This window comes from Micropterus salmoides, unplaced genomic scaffold (genome assembly GCF_014851395.1).
Source record: "Micropterus salmoides isolate LMB-PRFRI ecotype aquatic unplaced genomic scaffold, ASM1485139v1 Ms_hic_scaffold_25, whole genome shotgun sequence".
NCBI classification, from domain to species: Eukaryota; Metazoa; Chordata; class Actinopteri; order Centrarchiformes; family Centrarchidae; genus Micropterus; species Micropterus salmoides.
In genome coordinates this window covers 23,365-46,790 of record NW_024041706.1, presented here as the reverse complement: position 1 = coordinate 46,790, position 23,426 = coordinate 23,365, and the positions used below count along the sequence as shown (strand labels likewise).

Sequence of the window (23,426 nt, the reverse complement as noted above, 5' to 3'; positions counted from 1 at the left end):
GACCACAAAGAGAATGTCATCCTGTATGCTTTCAGTTTTCATTATTAATCAACTCATGCATTCATGTGATCTGCAACCGTTCAAGCTCATGGTAGGCTGTGTATTATCTCATGGGAACGTTGCCAGAAATGCAAATATTTTTTTGTTGGATTGAAACTGCTAACAGTCATGTTTGTAATACCCACAGTAGCATCCAGTTTGGAGAACATGGAAGTATGGTACCTTTAACTGGGTTAGCTTTTATGGAAGTAAGAAAAAAAAAATGAAAATGTGATCAACCACAGCGCATTTTGGTATTTGCATCTTGTGAATTTATTTGTCAACTCTTGGATGACTGTTTCCCACAATCCATTGTACACTAAGATTGTCTGTGAAAAGTGTGTCAATATGCAATAACCGCTCAGGTCTCATGATCAGAAAAAACATAATTCATCATCGTCTAGAAGGCCGTGTATTTATCTCATGGGAAAGTTGCTGATGATCATTTTTTCATTCCCTCTGTCACTTTTTTTGTGCACACATGGCTTTATAGCATCTTCAACTGGGTGAGCTTTTAAGAAGAAATACAAATCAGCTCTGCCACAGTGCATTTTGGTGTTATACAACACACTTGTATCTGCATTTTGTGGATTTCTTTGTCAACATTTTTGGAAAAACTAAGGCTGTAGTCAAGCTCACCCAAAATCAAACAAACAATTCTCACTTTTTCGGTGGTTAGATAACATCTACTTTAAAATGATTAGGAATTATGTAAACCTGAATTAATTAAAAATTAATTAAATAAAATATTACATTTATCAATAGACTGTCTCTTTCTATTCACAAGCAGTAAACTCACCAAAATAAAATTGAAAAGTTGTCAGTGGCAGTCGTTTGTTGCGGTTGTACTTTTATTACTGTAAAGTAAGGTAATCAAAGATCACAGCCAGAGACATGAAAAACAAACCATACCATATACCTGTAACAACCATATAAAACCATGTCAAGAAAATGTTTTTCTTGCTCTGGTGACCTCCTACTATCTAAAGACAAACAGATAAGCTTATATGCTGACTGTAAATTGTCTGAAGGTGTAAATGTGAGCTTTTTCTTTGAATTAAAACTATAACACTCAGTTGCTTGGACTCAGTTCTTCAGACTCTAGAGTTCATCTCGTGCTGGACACTTAGCCGAGTCTTTGAGCACCACTTTGTTAATGTTGGTAGCAGCCCTGATTGCAGATTTCATAGATGTCTCAATCCAAGCGTGAGGGAAGGCTGTGTGTTCACCAGCAAAGTGCACCCTGCCTTCACTTCTGAAGAGCTCCTTAGCGTACTCTAAATGTTGGTAGGGTGTGAAGAGAGCAAAGGCACCCAAGCTGTAAGGATCCACACTCCACCTCTTTACCACCACCCCTGTGCAGAGAGACCTGATATACTCGCCGTGGATCTTTGTCAAATCTCTCAAAGCAAGCTCTTTCAGGTCTTCGTCGCTCGCTCCTTGCAAGAGGAGGGAGTCATCCGACCAGGTGTAGGAGGCCAGGAGGACCCCGATGGTGTCATTTGTTGGGAAACTGTGGCTGGGGTAATAGATGTAACGAGAGGGACCGTCTGTAATGCTCTTTCCTCCTTGGATGCAGTCTCTCTCCCAGAACTTCTCGGTGAAGGTGAGGATGATTTTAGTAGAGCTGTCGTAGTGGACCGCCCTCAGGGCTTCCATCTTTCTGATGGATAGAGGTGGATCAAAGTCATGAAAAGGGCTGCTTTGGCTGTGCTTGTTACAAGAACGACGTCAGCAGAAAGGTCTTTTAAAGAGGACTTCTGGCCTGTCTGGTACGATACAATTACACCCGTATCTGACTGGCTGATGTGTTTGACCTTTGAGTTGAGAAGGATGGGGACATCAAGGACAGTGAGAAAAGCTTTGGTTAGGAGGTCTGACCCACCGGTCACTTCATAGTACCTAAAAAGTAAAAAACACACATTTTTAGTCTCAATGAATGGAGCACAAATGTGACTAAATTATTTCCTTGTTTGTATGCAGTGGTGGAAATGGTGGGCAGGAGACACAGGAACACTGTTCTGGAAGTAAAAGTCGTGAGGAAATGGCTTTCATGCTCAGATTTTGAAACTCTATTCAATGTTTTTATTTTAAAGGGGGAAATCACCTATACCTGTTTACGTGGTTTATAGAGAGCACTTACACAAATACACTCCAAAATAACTCTGGCTGATGACAACTACGCTGGTTACTGTAAGAAGGTGCAATAAAACCTTTGTGAGTTGAAAGCAAATACATTATCAATAAACCCCTATTTTGATATATCGCATTAGAAAAAAAAAAATCATTAAATTTTCAAAAAAGTTTTTACGCTTGCGCGAGGTGTTTTTTTTGTCTTTGTTAAAAAGAATTAATGTGCTGAATGGGATGGAAACACTTCTGCCGAATAACTTCTGACATCGCAAACATGTAACACATGACGGATATTCCATACCGCGCGGAGACATGGCTGGAAGCAACTTGCCCAGTTGAAACAAATTCCTGGTGATCTCTCTCCATTTTTCCCAGATCCATGACTTCTAGTTTGCAACCCATACTTCTTGTTTATTACAGCCATGTGTAACGTCAGAGACAATTTAGAGGAGACATGCCACTCAATACAACTCTATGGGGAAAGCCAGTAACGGTAAAGATGGCGGTTATCCCGCCCCTCCCGCTAGAAAGCCAATCATCTGCTTTTAACAGCCAAAGCAGGAAACATATTTCAGCCAATCGTATGGACGTAAGGGCCTACGTTACTTCTACTACGCAAGCGCCAAAGGGGTGACACATGCGCAGTAGAAGTATAACGGTAGGGAAAAAACACTTTTTAAACCTTATTTTGGGGCAAAGCTGATGGAAACGCACCTATTTCACAATTACTTTTTTTCTGCGACATTTCAAAAGTCTGCTTAAAATTCGCATGGCAATTGGATGGAAAAATGGCTATTGTAAATTAACCTATTCATTATGCCATTACAGACTAAATTTGTCACAACACCCCAGCTGTAACTAGGCTGGCAACATCAGTGTGTGCGTGTTTGTGTTTTGTTACTTTCTATTTTTGAGTGTGAGGCTAGCTGGTGTGCAGAGCTCAAAGTGAGGTATTGCGTAAACAAAATGGCGGTGCGGAACGGGAATATGTAAACAGAAGAGCAATTTTTGGACTAAAAACAGCAAAAACAGCAAAAGTAAGTCAGGGTTTGTTATTGGAAATGTATATTGGTTATCTTACTGATTAGTCCGTGCGCTTGGGTTTTAAAGCTAAATGAGTTACACAGCTAATCTCAGCCTGAGCTCAGCTTTCAGAGAATGAGATGAAATATGTCTGGATGGCTGTGACTGCTGTACAGTGCTCACAAAGCAATATATGTTGTGTATGGGCTCACTTAGAAGCTTCGTGTTTGATGTGTGTTTGGTTTGGGTAAAGTGGTTTTGTGAGATTCTAGCAGAGCGTCCAAGCTTTATGGTGGTGTGTAACGTGGAAAGGGTGACTTGATACTAGATTAGGACATGATATTCATCAAAAATATCTTTTGCTAAAATCATACATTGTACCCAGTACCAGGGACTTTACGGCTCAAGATATAAGTAACTTTAGTAAAAGATTTTTATGTTGCTCTCATGAAAATGAGTAGAATCTAGGAATGTAAACAACATGACTGTCACAAAATCTACTCTGCTGCAACATGTATAGCCACTGAACTACTGTCTTTTAGATCAAACAATGGTGGAAATTTTGCATGAACAACTCCAATTTCTCAGACCTCCACAGCGACAGTTGGATTTCTGTCACTTTGTCTGACCGCCTTTTGTTTTTGTTTTTCACTCTACTGCAAACAAAGTGACTGTCATTTTGAATAATAGACAGTGTAGGATGTAGGGCCTCACGTCACGCTGTCGCTGATGTCAGTCTGGTCATAGATCATCTCTGTCAATGCTGTGTACATGAGGCTCTGTTCGTTAAGCAGGTCTCCAATCATCCTCACTGCCTCTGAACTCAGACCTCCTTCTTCTTTCAGATACTCCTGTTAAACAAAGCAGTCAGAGACTCAGAGAATATGGCTTAAAATGTACAGTTTTTTAAAACTGCTTACTCAAAAAAATCACGATTTTTGAAACCTCTCACTCAAAGAGCAAAACCTCATCTCAAATTTCCAAAACCATTAGCTATTTCTCAGCCTTTCACTCAGTTTTCAATTACATAAAACACTACACACAATTATCTACCTAAGAAACAAAAATCTAACAGGAAGTGAGTGACCTGCTTTCCTTTTCAAAACACAACAAATGAAAACGCTACACTCGTTCATCAGGTCACACAGCCACTCCTCACATGTGCAAACACTAACTGCTTAACTGATCACTTACCAATCACTGCTTTAGTATACAGTAGACATAGGTCAAAGGTCAGATTACCTGTTTTGAACATTGGATACCAACAATGAACAGAGACATCGAGGACAAGTTCAAGGATGAAGAGTTGGAAGAGGAGGAGGATGAGGGAAAAGAAGAGAAGGAAGGAGAGCCATCACTGATGAGTTCAGGGCCATACTTATTGATCATGTGATCAACCACAGGTTGACAATGAGAGAAGCCAAACTTGAGTCACTTTACATTGGTATTCATAATTTGAACCTACAGAAATCAGAACAGGGTGCAACAATCTAATGGTTATTTCAGCAGTGCAGTATTTCAAAATAAGTTTTAATTTTTGGCAATAAAAGTAAAAATGATACTTTTGGTTTACGTTTATGGTTTTTGTTTCTTCTGTGCTACTGTTACAGCTGTAATGTTTTGCCAAATAAATATTTGCTGTTTCAACATTGCATTGGTGTTTACAGTTTACTTTTCAGCAGATTACTTTCACTCTAGAACATTGTATGGAAATGTACACATGAGCCTATGAAAGACAAAAGAACTTTAGATTTAGAACAACAGCGTGTAAATGGCATATCCAATAATTTACTATAATGACACATGTGGTAATTTTGGGATGTGCTTATGGCATGTTTCATTTTGAATAACATATGAGGCATTTTGCATTTTGTGTGAGCAGTTTGGGGAATTGTGTGTAGAGTTTTGAAAAACATTTGAAAAAGTGTGTAAGCAGTTATAAAAACTTTATTAAAACAATATGGCTTAATAAAAGGTTTTTTATTGGTCAGTATTTCATACAACAAGAATCATATATTTATGGACACTTGAGGTGATGGAATGTTTTATCAACCACTTGTTCTACCTACTGTGTTTTGTAGTTTCTGTTTTATTTTTTTATGTCATTCCTCATGTGTTTGAATCCCATTCGCTGCGTTTGTCCCCATTCTCTGTATTCTCCTTGTCATTGTTCGTCCTGTTTTATTGTGAAGTTTTCTTACTCTTATGTTCTGCCTGAACATTGCTCCCTGTCTGTGTTGCTTGTCTGAGTTTCCACCTGTACCTCTTTTGGCACCCCCCTTAAGTCTCTGGCTGTATTAGAAACCGCCTACTGTAGCAGTACGTCCTGATTTGGCCTACATGTAGTATGTAGTATGCATACAAAAGCAAAATCTGCAGAATGCAAATACCTGGATGTCATACTGATTTGGAAATCATCACCAGTATGCATCAGACCAGTCTATTTCACATAATGTTTCCAATAATGCAAAGCGCTATAAAAGTCACACTGGCTTTAAAAAAAAATCTTTATTTTATCAGACAGTCTCAACAACCACTAATTGTTGAAATGGCAAACAGCAACATCCCTGCGTCAAGGAGGAATATAACCATCCTGTCCTTGATAACTAGACTATAAGTAAACTAAACATTAGCTTAGCATAATAAGCATTGTGGCTATTTTATGGGCAGTAGAACAAATGCAGATGGCTATAAAGTTACATTCATTACATATTGGCTGCAGCCTTGTTGTCCTTACACAAGACTAAATCACTTACACTTTTCAAAACAGGAAACTGGCTATGGCTGGCCTAGCATACTGGAAAATGAATAATAAAGAAATATAGTAGATCACTAATAAATAAGAATGTTAATAGTTTCATACTGAATACTATTATGAAATGTAGTATACAGTATGTAGTTTATACTGCAGAAAATTAATTAGTTTTTCCTTTTTTACAGTTTTTCTCTGTGGATCTAATAAACACCCTGAATAATAACTTTCGTCCCTTCCAGGTCTGACCCCTTACATCCTGTGTCAACACTTGGCTAAACACTTTCTCTGGACAGATCGCTCAACCAGTTCAAATTGTTTGACAGTGTCTGTAATGTTTGATTCATAGCTAATAACTACTTGGGAAACCAAGACTAATGCGCATTACAAGAAACAGCACATTGGACACTTTTCTATATTCTCTTATCTATGTTTTTACAAGACGGTGTTTTTAAACATAACCTTAAGCTTGACCAAAGATGTTATTTATGCAAGTTAGCAATTTGTTGACTGTTTGAAATGGCAAACAATTGGAAATGGCACATGCAATAAAAATATACAAGTAATTCTCATTGTACATTGCATGAGTTCAGCTTGTGTTTTACCTTCACAGAATAATGGTCGTATTTTCTCAGCGCAGCCCTGCAGCCATAAGCCTCCACTTCATCTTTCACCTAAAAAAGAAAAAGTGAGAGAATAGATGCTGTTATTGTGTGTGTTCACAGACAAACTGAGCTTTGATATCTGTCTATAATTTAGGACTAACTAAATGGCCAAGCTCTTGGAGACAAAACAATGATGTCAACAAAGAAATGGGTTTTCAGGCGGGACTGAAAAGAAGACACTATCTCCGACATCCTGATATCCTCAGGCAGATCATTTCAGAGCCTCAGGGCCCTGACCACAAAGTTTCCATCTTCTCATGTTTTCAACCAGGACTCAGGGATGCACAGAAGAACCTTGCAGGAGGATCTGAGGCTGTACACTGGATAATTGTAGTTAAAAGAACAAAAATATATTGTGGAGCCAGGCCATGGAGAGCTTTAAAAGTAATCAATAAAACCAAAAATAAATCCTAAAACAAACAGGGAGCTAGTGTAAAGAAATGAAAATCATACTTCCTAATAACCTTGCAGCTGAGTTCTGCACTGCATCTGTAAGCAGTTCAGAGGTTTTTTTTATTTGGACAACAGAACGGGCTCTAGAAAAAGTCTAGACAGGAGAAAATAAAAGCATGTACAATCGTTTCAGCATCTCTGGCATTTAAGAAATATTTAGATAGAAAGTGACAAGCTTAGCAATAATGTTGTTTGACGCAAAGATTGCTATCAAAAAAGGACACCAAGATTCCTAGCAACAGGCTTAATGTGTAGACAAGTAGCCAATTGACGGGCGTAATATGTTTAGTAATGTGCTTGGATTCAATTACTAGGATCTATTTTGTTAGTATTTAGTTTTTAGAAAATGTATTGACATGCAGTTTTTTATGTCATTCAGGCAGGCCTGGAGGGAATGTAGCACACTAAAGTCAGTAGACTTCACCGGGATGTACAACTGACTATCATTAACATAACAGTGGAAGGGGGGAATACTGTGTCACATCACCCAGGGGGAGCATGTATAATGATAATAGAAAAGATCCCAGGATTGATCCTTGGGGCACAACATAATCAACAGGAGAAAAGGCAGTTATTAAGAGACACACACAACTTCCTTTTAGACAAATACAAGGCAAACCAGTCCAATACCGTGCCAGAGATGCCCACCCAGCACCTCAATCTATCCATGCCATGGTCTAACAGTCTAACAGCACTAGAATTGAACACATGCCAGCGTCCACATTCAGTAGCAGGTCAATAGTAACCTTTACTGGAAACCAGATTGGAAGTTTTCAAAACTGCAATTATTCTTCATAACATCAAGGAGCTGCTTAGAGACATTTTTTTCAAGAACCTTAGAAATGGATGGCAGCTTTGAGATTGGGTAATAGTTGTCGAGGTTGGTGGGATCAAGGCCAGGATTTTTTAGGACTGGTTGAACACACGCAAATTTAAAATAATCTGGAACACAACCAGATGACAGTGAGCTGTATATGATTAAGAGCAAAGGATGGAGGATACTCTTATCTGAGACATCGTTTCAGTAAGACCAGGTAACATTCATCAGTGATGTCCAAACAATCTCAGCGCTCATAGGCTGAGTTTAGGCCCAGTATAAACACAAGGTCCAGAGAGTGTGGCCATGGTGGTGTGTCTGACCAAATACATGTTGCTGAAAGTTAACAGAATTTAAGATTCTTAAAAAGTCATTAGTGGGGGCATTTGAAGACATCAATGTGCATATTAGAAATAGGATTAGCAGGGCAGTAGATAACAGCCAATATGGCCGGGAGTGGGCCATCTAGTTTCAGCACAAGCACTTCAAAAGAAGAGAAACCGTAACAGAGAATTTGATTACACTTGAGATGCTTCATATAAACCAGACCAGCCCACAACCCCTCTCACCAGGGCACCTGAAACAACCTCACCAGGGCATAACCAGGACTCAGTTATAACATGAAATTTAAAAAAAGAGAAAAGAAATAAGATCATTTTGAATTAAAGTTTTGTTCGAGAGGGATTGTACATTTAGAAGCGCCATGTTTAGCAGTTTGTGCAGGGTTAAAACTGGCATTGAGATGAGAGCAAGGGATTTGGCCTGGATGATGATTAAGTTATCAATGTTGCTGTGTACAGATGTACTATTTGGCTTTGGGGGTCAGGAATCATAACATTCTCTGGAGCGGTCCTGGGCTGATCCAAGACTATCACATGAAAAGGAGTATTAGATGGAAAGGTAGTGTCTTGACTCCATTCATCCTTCCTTTCCTCTGTCTTACGTACCTTCTGCAAAGCTTGTTGTAGCAGCTCATCAGCTGACTTCCCTTTCTCACTTCTCCACACCTTGTACTTCAGGACGTCAGGGTTTGTTTTCACTGTGTATGTCCTCTTCTGCATCCCATTTACCAAGTAAAAGGTGTTGGGGTCATCCATGATGAATTCATTCAGCTTGACTCTCAACTCTTTAGCAAACCAGTGGACTATGCTGTTGACAGAGGAGGTGATGGTGGCAGAGTTAGCTTGTGATTGCAAGATCTCATTACTGCATGTCAGCCAAGACAGTAAATGAAGAGAGATTATTCTGACACTCAGCTACTACTGTTGATGTGTTAGTGAGACATTTAACACTAGAACACTGATAAACCATTAGGGTTTTTATAATGCAAATAACTCTGCCTGTCAGCCCATGACTTTTCCTAAATATGGTTTTGGTGTTTTCTGAAGCTTAGAAGTAACTAAAATAAAACACACAAGATTTCTGAGCATTTAAAGCACAGCCATGTGACAAACTTGTTTTTGAATCTAAACTAGATCTTGATGTTGTAAATAGTAGGCTACTGGCTAAACAGTAAGCAATGTCTAAAATCGTCTTCACAAATAAGGAATAAAGAACAGCGCGATGACCGAATTTATTGCCAGCTGCTGTCTGTTCCAGTGCACAAGTCACACTGATCTCTGTGAGCTCAGATGTCATCTCCAGGTAGAACAATTATTGTAAATGGCTATATTTGTCATTTGTCAAATGCAAACACCAACACACAGTAGCTATTTTGTTCATAAAAATAACAATGTAATAAATCTCAACAGTGTGAGCACCGGCAGCTGAAAAAAACGTGGACTGCATTTAGTTTACTCCATTATTTCGGTTTATGTCTTTTATTCTGCGGTTTCTTGAAATGCATTTATTAATATTTAAGGGGACTATATGCAAGTTTTTTAATTAAATTAATAAAATTTTCATTGCCTTATTGTCAACGGGCTCGAAACTCACTTAGAAATGAAGCACATGCCTGTTTTCTCCGTTGCTTGCATCAGCCACTATTCTGCTTTTAATGCGCTCCCGAGCCTCTCGTACTACAGCGACAACACAGCAGCTAATGACATGCAGTCCACTAACATCATAAAACAACTGGCTCACAGCAAAACACAGGCTCCACTTAAGGATAAAAAACAACAATAAAAGTTTATGTGCTGAAGCCCATCAGACCAAACAGGTTCAGATGATGTCAAGGAAGAACAAAGTGAGCATTGGTAAAGCTGGAGAAACTAACGCGACCCATGTTACTATCCTGTGGTCCACTGTTCATTTAGCCTGCAAGAAAGTATGTGAAAAGGTAACGGTGAAAAGCAAATGTGGAGCGATTTGTTTACTAACGTTAGCCTATACTGATGAAGCCAGGAGCAGCCAGCTAACGTTACAGTAGCTCGGAGCTGCTGCTGTTTGCTTTGTAACATTCAGTTTAGGTTATAATACTCAATACTCAGGTACACAGCTTCTCCACCTCTCCGTTTGCGGTACCTAACGTGACCCACATAATATACAATACCGCAACTTCACAGTGACAACAACCCAGAGGAAGAGCCATCCACTAACACTACTGTAAAGTCTTATACACAATTTTGTTATAATATTCAGTCGTATTTCGTTAATATTCGTTATCACCCAATACATTTAGTTGTGCTGACATTGCTGAGCCTCCGGTGAAAAATACACAGATAATAAAGATAGTTACTGAAAGCAGCTGGTGAGCTAACGATGTAGCATGTCGGCTAAATGCAGTAAATATACCGTCTTCATGTAACGAGCATGGATTATTTCAACCCGAAGCAGGTAAAACTCTTACTGGAACATTGCAGTAAGGGTTTAGCTGAGTTTCCAGTATATTGTGTGAAGCTGTCTCCCTGCCTGTCTATAGCCGCTGTTACTCTGCCTTTTTTCCAGGAGGATTGTGCCGATATGCGGCTGGCTGAGCTGAAAGAAGTAGCCTAACGTTAGGGAGCTGGTGTTGATCTGCCTCGTGCGTTTTTGTGTGTGAGAGAGAGGGAAATGTTGAATCATGTAATAAACAATGATTTGTCTTTGCCTCTCTCTCTCTATAACATGAAAGCTTTACTTTGTAGATAATAGATAATTCCATTGTGCCAAGCTTAACTATTCATTTCAGGGCTTTTGGATTCTTTTGAGTTCCATTTTAATCTTCCCATTAGTGTTTAAAATGATTTTGTAGTATCCAGGATTGGATGGTATCCCTGCAAATCAACCACCTAAAAAAATTGACATTAACTCACCGGTGAAAACTTGGGATCCTCATGGCTCCCAGTTCAGCATACCAGCCCTCTTTTTCATTCCTGTAGGTCTCCACCCGTCCTCCGACACGGCCACTAGCCTCTAATATGCTTACCTTGTCAAGACAGATAAAGTGTTTAGCCACTGGCGTCTCATTCCTAATTTTTGATTTGTCATAATATATTTTTTGATTACAATATATTCGTGTGTCATGTAACTGTGGGACATTTTGACATAGATTTTTGCAAGCACATCGTATTGTGGAGAAATTATAATGCAATGTATAATTTCTTTTACGCAGCAAATAGTTACCCTGACTAACTGGGCTATTGTACCTCAACATCTTCAACTTGGTTTATTCACAATATTTCAGGGTTTATAAAGCAGATAATTATGAACATTTATAAGAAGGGGAACCCAAATATGCATTCACTCTCCCCTCTGCACATGTAACCTTCTGCTGTTAAAGCCTTTACATGAATGTGAAAGCATGTGTCTTCAGATTAATTCTGACTTTAATGAGAATGTGACTGCCTGACATAAGACAAATGTGAAATTTCTGTAACATTTCAGCACATGTGCTGTAAAGCCTGTGATTTGTTGTGACTGTGCACCTGTCAGCATGTTTCAATGCTTTGCTGCTCCTTGTTGGCCAACAAGACAATTCAAGTAGTTTTAAAGTATCAACCTGTTGCATGTACCTTGTGACCTGCGTCTTGCAGTAACTTGGCAGCTGTCAGTCCAGCCACACCAGCTCCGACGATAACAACATGGTGAGATGTATTTATGTGTGGGAGGCTGGTCTGCACAGTCTGCAGAAGCACATTGTAGTCTTTGTCCTCCAGACAATCAGCCAGATGCTCCTTAAGGCTGACAGCAGAAGTGAAAATGGGGTACAGTGTGAGCAGTAGCACACTGACAGCAACTGTAAACACATTGAGAGAAAAATACACATATTACGCCAACAGGGAACTTGTATCAAATGCTTTTTAACCTTACTTAATCTTGCAGCAAACTCACAGAAAACTCTTACCCAGGAGACCAATATTTGTGTCCAATGTGAAACCAGATAGGTTCTCTGATGTCCTGACTTCACAACTGGAGCCCACTGCACAGTGCACTAAATTTTCATATTATCTGCTAGCGCTACTTGAAAGCCATACCATAATGCTGTAGCTCTGAATAGAATCATGTGGATATGTGACTGCGGTAGGATAGTAAAGCACTAGCAGACTTGGGACTAGCTGACCACCTACCTTTTAATGGACCATGAATGCATAACAAAATAAATGAATAAATAGCCACATAACTACAGCTCTCATTTCTTCAGTAGTTAAAACTTACATAATTTCTGCTTCACAGCATTTGGATCCATTTCAGTTTGGAAGCCTGACTTCTTTTTGTCTTTGGTGGCTTAAGGAAGAGAGACAGATACATAATTTTTAGCGAATGATCAATCTTATTATTCTTACGAGTCTCTAGTAGAATTGTGTTTTTAACATTTTAATATTATTTATTATTATGACATACTTATTACTTGTTATTTTCTTTTTGTTGCATTAGCAGTCACTGTTGCAATGAAGTAACTTTCCACTCAGGCTATGGTTTAATCTCTAGGCTATGTAATGTTTTCAGATTAACTCCTCATATAAGAAGAAGAAAGAAAAATTAACAATTTCTTATGCTGATAATATTCATACTGAGTTTTAATGATAGTTATATTGTATAAAATGGCTGATTCCTACCTTTTAAGGAGCTTGATCAACAAAAGCTGAAGTTACAGTGTTCGAATGTGAAACCAAAGCTTTCTTATATAACATACTTTGCCTCAATGCATTTTTTTTATTCACCTGACTCACCTGACCACAAAGGTAATGACATCCTGTATGCTTTCAGTTCATTATTTAACAGCTCCTTCATTCAGGTGATCCGCAACCGTTCAAGCTCATGGGAAGCTGTCTCTTATCTCATGGGAACGTTCGCAAAAATGCAAATATAATTTATCTTAGATTTTATCAGCTAACGATCATGTTTTCATCCTCCCAGTAATGTTTTCAGTGTGTGGCACATGGAGGTATGGTATCCTAAATTGGGTTAGCGTTTGACGAAGTAAGAAAAATATTTGAAAGCTCTACCACAGTGCATTTTTGGTATTTATACGATACATTTGCATGTGCATGTAGTGAATATCTTCTTCAACTCTTGGATGACTGTGGTTTCTTTGGTAAATCTAGGCCATAGTGAAGATAACCAGAAGTCCAGAGTCTGCAGAAAGAAAGTTGTTCCAATTTAAAGGTTTGATATTATTATGTTATTATGTGATAACATACTCCCATTGCCATAAATCAGTCCTGCTTCCAGCTCATTAACATGACCTATGGCCATATACACCCATAGATACCAAAGCATAGGGAATAAACAGCATGACAATATCTGATGATGGACAAATTTATATCGTCTCACGGTATATGTCATCATATCCAACCCAACGCTAGTCTTGTACAGTACTTGTACCTTCTTAAGGAGCAATGCACTGTACACACTCCTTCCAGCCTGTTATAACACCTTAAATCTACATGTTTACATTGGGAGTGCTAGTAAAGGAGCTGAGATAGCTAGTTAAAAGTAAGGAATACGTGGTTTAAATATTAAGCTAAGAGAGGTTGAAACAGATAAAAGGAATGGATGGACGGAGAGAAAAACATGTATTGTGAATGGACAGTATATTGGAAGAAAGTTGTTTTGGAGATTTTCTTTAAATCTTCTTCATGAAATACTTTTATTTTTCTTTGTGTACACTTAAGTCATTATGAAACAAGTACTAATTAATATTTTAAGAAAGTGGCATTTCAATATATTATACATTCTGTGTGATTAGATAGATATACTACACAATTTGGTATTAACACTATAACACTCAGTTGCTTGGACTCAGTTCTTCAGACTCTAGAGTTCATCTCGTGCTGGACACTTAGCCGAGTCTTTGAGCACCACTTTGTTAATGTTGGTAGCAGCCCTGATTGCAGATTTCATAGATGTCTCAATCCAAGCGTGAGGGAAGGCTGTGTGTTCACCAGCAAAGTGCACCCTGCCTTCACTTCTGAAGAGCTCCTTAGCGTACTCTAAATGTTGGTAGGGTGTGAAGAGAGCAAAGGCACCCAAGCTGTAAGGATCCACACTCCACCTCTTTACCACCACCCCTGTGCAGAGAGACCTGATATCCTCGCCGTGGATCTTTGTCAAATCTCTCAGAGCCAGCTCTTTCAGGTCTTCGTCGCTCGCTCCTTGGAAGAGGAGGGAGTCATCCGACCAGGTGTAGGAGGCCAGGAGGACCCCGATGGTGTCATTTGTTGGGAAACTGTGGCTGGGGTAATAGATGTAACGAGAGGGACCGTCTGTAATGCTCTTTCCTCCTTGGATGCAGTCTCTCTCCCAGAACTTCTCGGTGAAGGTGAGGATGATTTTAGTAGAGCTGTCGTAGTGGACCGCCCTCAGGGCTTCCATCTTTCTGATGGATAGAGGTGGATCAAAGTCCATGAAAAGGGCTGCTTTGGCCGTGGTTGTAACAAGAACGACATCAGCAGAAAGGTCCTTCAAAGAGGACTGGTGACCTTTCTGGTACGATACAATTACACCCGTATCTGACTGGCTGATGCGTTTGACCTTTGAGTTGAGAAGGATGGGGACATCAAGGACAGTGAGAAAAGCTTTGGTTAGGAGGTCTGACCCACCGGTCACTTCATAGTACCTAAAAAGTAAAAAAACACACATTTTTCGTTTCAATCAATTGAGCACAAATGTGACTACATGTTCTTTTTGTATTTATTATGTGATTTCAGCACTGTTTGATATCATTCCCATTTTTGAGTGTCCTTTTATTGTGGCCAGCCTTGATATGCCACACCAGTGAGGTGGATGGGTTATCTCAGCAAAGGAGAAGTGCTCACTAACACAGATTTTGACAGATTTGTGAACAAAATTTGAGAGAAATAGGCATTTTATGTACATAGACAAAGTCTTAGATCTTTGTGTTCTGCTCATGATGAATGGGGGCAAAAACAAAAGTGTTGCGTTTTTAATTTTATTCAGTGTAATGACCCAAGTGGCCAAAAATAATAATCAATGTTGCTTTAAATGTATGTTTGCGTGAACAACTTCAGTTTCTCCTTCCATTATGATTCCCTTTGATTTCTGTCACTTTTTTCTTTTGTCTTTTTTTTTTTAAACTCTTCTGCGCAAACAAAGTGATATTTTAAACAGTTGACAGTGTAGGATGCAGGGCCTCACATCACGCTGTCACTGATGTCAGTCTGGTCATAGATCATCTCACTCAGCGCTGTGTACATTAGGCTCTGTTCGTTCAGCAGGTCTCCAATCATCCTCACTGCCTCTGAACTCAGACCTCCTTCTTCTTTCAGATACTCCTGTTAAACACAACAAAGTCGAGCAGTCAGAGAGGCTCAGAAAAAATTTCACTGTTTACAATACATCACCCACAGGAGAAAGTCAAGCGACTAACAGGTAGCTAATAAAAAACGACACAATTGTGAGGACAGGCTGAAAATATCACAAGTGATTCTCATTTTACAACCTTTCATGAAATCACACGGTGTTTTACCTTCACAGAATAACGGTCATATTTTCGCAGCGCAGCCCAGCAGCCATGAGCCTCCACTTCATCTTTCACCTAAAAAAAAAACAAGGAAAGGAAAATGTGAGAGAACTGATGCTGTTATTGTGAGTGTTCACACACAAAAAAAATGAGCTTTGATATCTGTCTGGATAAAACTCAGTGGCCAAGCCTGACATGCAAAGCAAACCAGTGTAAGATCCTGGAGACAACAGAATGAGGTCAATTGAAGCCACCAAGCGTCAAAGCCAGTGTGTCTGTTAAATCCAACATTTTGGTCCAGAGTGAAGAATTTAATTGACTGTCATGAAATGGTGATACAGAACTAGTGTTCCTGGAGGACACATCTTCTTTGGTGATTACATAACTATGATGCTAAATGTTCTGTTAATATCTTTACATACACTTTACAGCTAAATTTGGACTTCTACATAAGTGAATTTGCTCGCAAAGGAGAAGCTTTCTTTGAAGATTCAGCTTGACACAGATTTGTTTTTATATAAGCTCTTCTGCACCATCCGATTTTACATAACTCTTCTATGCAGATGATAAACTGCGCATAGACAAATGCATTTGCTTGAATTGCGTTAACTTATTATCTGGTTAGTGACAGAGAGAACAAGCTTCCTGCAGCACCCACTTTCCAAGGATGTGGAAATTTGTGATACTGATCTGGCATATGAAATTTCAGAATGGCTAAAGCAGTAAGTTCATTGTTTCAGTCAAGGCCTTTTGACTCCATCCCTCTTTTATTTTCCTCTGTCTTACTTACCTTCTGTAAAGCTTGCTGTAGCAGCTCGTCAGCTGACTTCCCTTTCTCATTTCTCCGCACCTTGTATTTCAGGACGTCAGGGTTTGTTTTCACTGTGTACGTCCTCTTCCGCAAACCATTAACCAGATAAAAGGTGTTGGGGTCATCCATGATGAATTCATTCAGCTTGACTCCCAGTTCATCAGCAAACCAGCGGACAATGCTGTTGACAGAGGAGATGGTGGGAGAGTTATCCTGTATTTGTAAGGTCTTTGTAAGGATGGTATCCCTACAAATCAACCACCTAAAAAAATTGACATTAACTCACCGGTGATAACTTGGGATCCTCATGGCTCCCAGTTCAGCATACCAGCCTTCTTTTTCATTCCTGTAGGTCTCCACCCGTCCTCCAACACGGCCACTAGCCTCTAATATGGTTACCTTGTCGACAGTTAAATACAAATAGATAATTCAAGCGAGGCCAGTCAGGTAGTACTACTACAGCTATTGTTTGACTTACTACTAACTAATATTAATACTGCTAATACTACTACTACTACCAATATTGCTACTGATATCAATCTGACTTCTAATGCAAACACTACTCGTATTCCTACTGCTACTGAAAAACTATTCTCGATGCTACAACTATTTTTACTGGTACTAGTACTGCTACTTATACTACTTTTACTACTACTAAAAGTTATTACCTATTGTTTTTTAAGTTGATGGTTTGCCAACTAGACAAAGTAAGTAACTACCTCAGGGCCCTAGACCGTCAAGGGCCATTGTGTTAATTTGATTAAGTGTACACACCGCTAACACATAATATGAAATGAACAGCAGTGGCCTCAAGTTGGCTCCTGCATTTTTACCTGATTTTTATGCTCTTTATTGTAGAGGGCCCCTGTGCCCAAATCAAATCATTTCAAATGATCACAAACTAATGTGGTTACGTGCATTAGGGGAAACTGAATAGGGGCCCTGTAGTTTATTGATTCCCTGGCCCCTAACTCTAAAAAAAACTTTGATAGCACAGAAATTATTCTTTGTTGTGCAGTAGTGTTTATAATAACATGTATGGCATATCAGTCTGTTGCATGTACCTTGTGACCTGCATCTTGCAGTAACTTGGCAGCCGTCAGTCCAGCCACACCAGCTCCAACAATAACAACATGGTGAGATGTATTTATGTGTGGGAGGCCGGTCTGCACAGTCTGCAGCAGCACATTGTAGTCTTTGTCCTCCAGACAATCAGCCAGATGCTCCTTCATGCTGACTGCAGCAGAATGGCTTGGGTACAGTGTGAGCAGCAGCACACTGACAGCAACTGGAAACAAACACACACACAGACACAATCCAACAGGAAACTTTTCAAATCAAATGATTTTTAATCTTTATTGAGTCAGTGCAGTTGCTCTTTTTCCTGAAGCACAGTTGTCAAAGTGGTGAAGTCCTACATAGTTTATAGTTCCAAATTCTATTTGAGCCACTAGATGTGAACTTAACCCCAACTGCATCACAGTTACGGTCAAAGTTTCAGTTCCAACATTTAAAGGACGAGTTTTTTTTGATCAAGTCTAATTCCTCTAGACAAGCAAAAAATTTACCTCTCCACATTTTGTCATGCAATGATAAACTATACCAGATTAAACCTCGTAAAGCAGAACTAGAACTCTCTTTGGTGGGACTGAATTGCTGACAGGGGATAAATCAAATGACCACTGAGAGGAAGTGTGCACTTTCACCATGTAATCGTTTCATTCATACAGACACCCGAAATCGCAGATGCTTAATATAAGTAGCTGGCCCGTGATTGACATTTACAACAAAAATATTCACTTGATCACAAAACAGTTTTAAAAAGATCAATTGAAAATCTATACAAAACTGTCTTCAACATCAATTTTGCTAGAAAATACTCACATAATTTCCATTTTCCCTCATGCAGATCCATCTCAGTTATAAGACTGCCTTCTTTCCCTCTTTTGTGACATGAAAAAGGATGACGGGGAAGAGAAGAATACATTAAATGTTTCAATTCTGGAAAGTCCGGACTTCCCTGTCTGACAAAACCGTGTCATATACATTTACATTTCATGCAATTTGATGATGATATTATTCCAACAAATAGAGAATTAATTTAACAAAGTAAAACCTAAAGAAAGTCTTAAAAAGTCCTTTCATTTACATATTTGCTGTTAAAACATTTAAATATATATTTTAACTGCATTTTGCTATTTGCACCATATACTCTTTAGTAATGTAAAGACATTTTGTTTTTATTCATGTTCTATTTTTTGTTTATAAATAACTCATAATTTACAACATTTTTCTTCTTATACATTCCAAGGTGAAATTTGAATAATAGTCTAAGATAAAATACTGAATAAAATGACAGATTCTTACCCTCTGAGGTGCTATAATGTCAGAATTTGCTGTTAGTGAGTAAGTGACCATGACCTCTTAAATACTTTTTTCTGGCATGTTACCTCATCTGACTATAAACGGTTATACTTCCTGCCTTTTTTTCCCATCAGGGCTTGTCCTTGCATGCATTAATCACCAACATCTCAGAATGAACAAGAACATGACAAGAACTTCATCATCTCACCTCACTGTAACCTAACATGAACTGAAAGGAGGAATTAACCAAAGCAGTATTTCTATTATTGATTCATTTTGGATTTTCCGTGCTAACCACATGGATGTCATTCACTCAGTTGTGGCAGAAGGTGTGGCGTCACCACCGCTTAGAATACTTTTACTTTGACACCATTGTACACTGTGGTCTTTCAAGGTGTTTTAATTTGTCAAGGAGAATTCAATTCTTTGGCTGACATTAAACATTAAAACAAAAATCACCTGGCAAAACTTATCAGTTGTATTTTATAGTAAGACAATCAGCTAAAGCAGGCAGTTATGGGACAGGAATCCGTGGTATAAGTAGAACCTTCACAGAAAAACCACCATATCGGTTATATTAGTGACACTAATTTACGTTTATTGTGGCAGCAACCTCTAGTGGCTGTACAAAGGAAACACATGACAATGATAGCCACCTATTATAAAGAGCCAGCGAGTTATGTTTTAGTGGTGGTGGGTAGGGTGGACCCTTTTCACCCAGGAGAAGTTTTCAGTAGCTAAATTAGCATTAGCTCAATTTGCTTTGTAGCGTTAGCTATCATATTAGCCTTAAAGGCGTTGTCAGCCCCAGTAGGCCCTTACCCTTACCCTAACCTTTCCTGGGGTGTGTGCCTAAATCCAAGTCAGTGTTTTTATGCATGTCGACCGGTGAACCAAACAGCTGTGCACCCTGATCTGCAAGCACTAGGGTTCACCTTCTTTGTGTTGCTGCGGTCTACACATGTTTATGTCATGAGACATAGGTCAGCTGATTTCCAAAATGTGGGGGACCAGTGGGGGCTATAGTAGGATTTGCTAATATGAGTTGTATTTGGAACGCCACCTGCAGTCGTATTTGAAGGGTGGTTAAAATGACCTATTTTGTTGTTTAGGTTGGAGGAGCCTGTTTTAGAAATATGTCTCTTAATTAAACTGTGTGAAGTGTTCCAACTTTGCTTAAGATTAAAATTTTTATTAATTATGACACACGCTGCCTTCATTCATTAATACAAGAACAGACAATTAATCAAATTGCTGGTCAAATTACAAGGACCCTGAAAAAAGAGTTGTGTTTTGCATCACAGAACAGACCATGCACTTAACAAAAAATACACTTTGGCGAGTAGAACATTACTTTTATACACTGTAATAGCAGTTGCATTTATTATTTGTCTTCTTATCATTGACCTCAAGACTTTTATAAGACATGTGTATAGTATCATACCACAAACTCAAGGTGTCTGCTTCAGATAAACTTGATGCATCACTAGATACCGGTTGACCACAGTGGGTGTATTTATAAACAGCAGCAGCTCTGTTCATGTGAACTGCATTCTGACACGTGTGAACAGACACAGAGGATGGAATAAGTTGGTTTAACAGTTTGTCTATTTTTAAGAAGAATCGGTTTATCATAGTCTCATATGCTTTTAGTAACTGAACTGAAGAGCTCAGAAGGCTGCACAGTGAACCACATTTCTCCATTTTTAAATGCTTTACCCTCTTACAATCAAATTTTTAAATACAAATATACACAATTTTTCCTGTTCTCATAAATGTACAGACAGTTGACAAACAAGTTGCACTATTGTATTGCTCTTCAAAGTAACAACTTAACGCCACTCACCTGAAGTAAATTTGTTTTTCCACATTATTTTTATAGAAATTACTATATATTTTTAATGTAGTAAACATATATGGGGCTGAAAGAGTGCAAACTGTTTTCCCTGAAATAGCTTATTAAATCACATTATCAGTACTTTCCTGTTTGCGCTCATAGCATATGGTTGCTAATTCAGGTACACTGAGTGAAACTGTGAACACAATTTTCAATGCTTCTTTTCATTCAGCTGTCGCTCCTCTACCTGTAAGACACAAGGATTTACAGAACAATCACAAATAATATAATACAGTGGGTACGGAAAGTATTCAGACCCCTTTAAATTTTTCACTCTTCGTTTCATTGCAGCCATTTTCCCAAAATCAAAAAAGTTCATTTTATTTCTCAGTAATGTACACTCAGCACCCCATCTTGACAGAAAAAAACAGAAATGGAGAAATTTTTGCAAATTTATTAAAAAAGAAAAACTGAAATATCACATGGTCATAAGTATTCAGACCCTTTGCTCAGTATTTAGTAGAAGCACCCTTTTGATCTAATACAGCCATGAGTCGTTTTGGGAAAGATGCAACAAGTTTTTCACATCTGGATTTGGGTATCCTCTGCCATTCCTCCTTGTAGATCCTCTCCAGTTCTGTCAGGTTGGATGGTAAACGTTGGTGGACAGCCATTTTCAGGTCTCTCCAGAGATGCTCAATTGGGTTTAAGTCAGGGCTCTGGCTGGGCCATTCAAGAACAGCCACGGAGTTGTTGTGAAGCCACTCCTTCGTTATTTTAGCGGTGTGCTTAGGGTCATTGTCTTGTTGGAAGGTAAACCTTCGGCCCAGTCTGAGGTCCAGAGCACTCTGGAAAAGGTTTTCGTCCAGGATATCCCTGTACTTGGCCGCATTCATCTTTCCCTCGATTGCAACCAGTCGTCCTGTCCCTGCAGCTGAAAAACACCCCCACAGCATGATGCTGCCACCACCATGCTTCACTGTTGAGACTGTATTGGACAGGTGATGAGCAGTGCCTGGTTTTCTCCACACATACCGCTTAGAATTAAGGCCAAAAAGTTCTATCTTGGTCTCATCAGACCAGAGGATCTTATTTATCACCATCTTGGAGTCCTTCAGGTGTTTTTTAGCAAACTCCATGCGGGCTTTCATGTGTCTTGCACTGAGGAGAGGCTTCCGTCGGGCCACTCTGCCATAAAGCCCCGACTGGTGGATCGCTGCAGTGATGGTTGACTTACTACAACTTTCTCCCATCTCCCGACTGCATCTCTGGAGCTCAGCCACAGTGACCTTTGGGTTCTTCTTTACCTCTCTCACCAAGGCTCTTCTCCCCCGATAGCTCAGTTTGGCCGGACGGCCAGCTCTAGGAAGGGTTCTGGTCGTCCCAAACGTCTTCCATTTGAGGATTATGGAGGCCACTGTGCTCTTAGGAACCTTAAGTGCAGCAGATCTTTTTTTGTAACCTTGGCCAGATCTGTGCCTTGCCACAATTCTGTCTCTGAGCTCTTCAGGCAGTTCCTTTGACCTAATGATGATTTGCTCTGACATGCACTGTGAGCTGTAAGGTCTTATATAGACAGGTGTGTGGCTTTCCTAATCAAGTCCAATCAGTATAATCAAACACAGCTGGACTCAAATGAAGATGTAGAACCATCTCAAGGATGATCAGAAGAAATAGACAGCACCTGAGTTAAATATGAGTGTCACGGCAAAGGGTCTGAATACTTATGACCATGTGATATTTCAGTTTTTCTTTTTTAATAAATTTGCAAAAATTTCTCCATTTCTGTTTTTTTCTGTCAAGATGGGGTGCTGAGTGTACATTACTGAGAAATAAAATGAACTTTTTTGATTTTGGGAAAATGGCTGCAATGAAACGAAGAGTGAAAAGGGGTCTGAATACTTTCCGTACCCACTGTATATAATAATAATACATTGCAGATGGATAAAGTCATAAATTATGTGAAAATCATCAAGACTAGAATTTTTTTTTCTTCCCAAAAGTTGCTTCAAGACTTGACTTTATAAAACAAATGAGGTGTATTTCTGAAGAACTAAAGGAATGAATCCAAGAAAGTAGGATTTGGTGGCTTTTTAGACACATTTTAACATAAAGCCTATTTCAAACTACAAAAATCATTTACAAAGACTTAAAATACTGACTTCATACGACAATTCCCAAATTTGATTGAAACATTTTTCCTAGGAAACATTAGTCTTATTTGAAAAGCATGACAATCAAAATTGTGACGAAAGTTGGAGATGAGGAAATGTTGTTGGGAGTGGTGCTCTGGTGAATCATTACGGTATAAAATCATATCAGAGTTAATCATTACATGCCTGGAAAACTAACCAAATATGGATGCCCATTGTCAGCTAAGATTCATTAAGATAATTAAATGCAGATGCATGTATAGTGAATAGTGTATTGTCACAGTATTTTTCCACCCTTATGTGACCAACTCTGCAATCATCCAACCAATCTTGAGCTGTCCAATGATGTGAACGCTTGAAAGTTGTATACATAGGAAAACTTTACAATTTTTCCCATTCCTCCCATATGAAGATGGGTTGTGAATGTGATCAAAAAAGCCAGTATTGCCCTCAGTCTTACCTACGGGACTGTAGAGTATAAGGCATCTTCTGTTAAAAGTGGGTTGACACCCTCTGAGGGAAATGACAGCGCTGCG

General features: G+C 39.0%; 1 protein-coding gene and 1 pseudogene across 1 annotated transcript; both read right to left on the bottom strand.

The window, feature by feature from the left end:
- Positions 1-1,006: 1,006 nt before the first annotated feature.
- Positions 1,007-12,523, bottom strand: LOC119918949 (annotated as a pseudogene).
- Positions 12,524-13,577: 1,054 nt separating this feature from the next.
- On the bottom strand, positions 13,578-19,260 carry LOC119918948 (L-amino-acid oxidase-like). The gene is made up of 8 exons (XM_038739539.1): positions 18,904-19,260; positions 18,421-18,479; positions 17,601-17,824; positions 16,823-16,935; positions 16,516-16,717; positions 15,732-15,800; positions 15,401-15,537; positions 13,578-14,861 (listed from the first exon to the last, which is right to left on the bottom strand). Exons 2-8 carry the CDS (start codon positions 18,449-18,451, stop codon positions 14,060-14,062), a joined length of 1,578 nt encoding a protein of 525 aa, XP_038595467.1. The 5' UTR covers positions 18,452-18,479; positions 18,904-19,260; the 3' UTR covers positions 13,578-14,059.
- Positions 19,261-23,426: the final 4,166 nt, after the last annotated feature.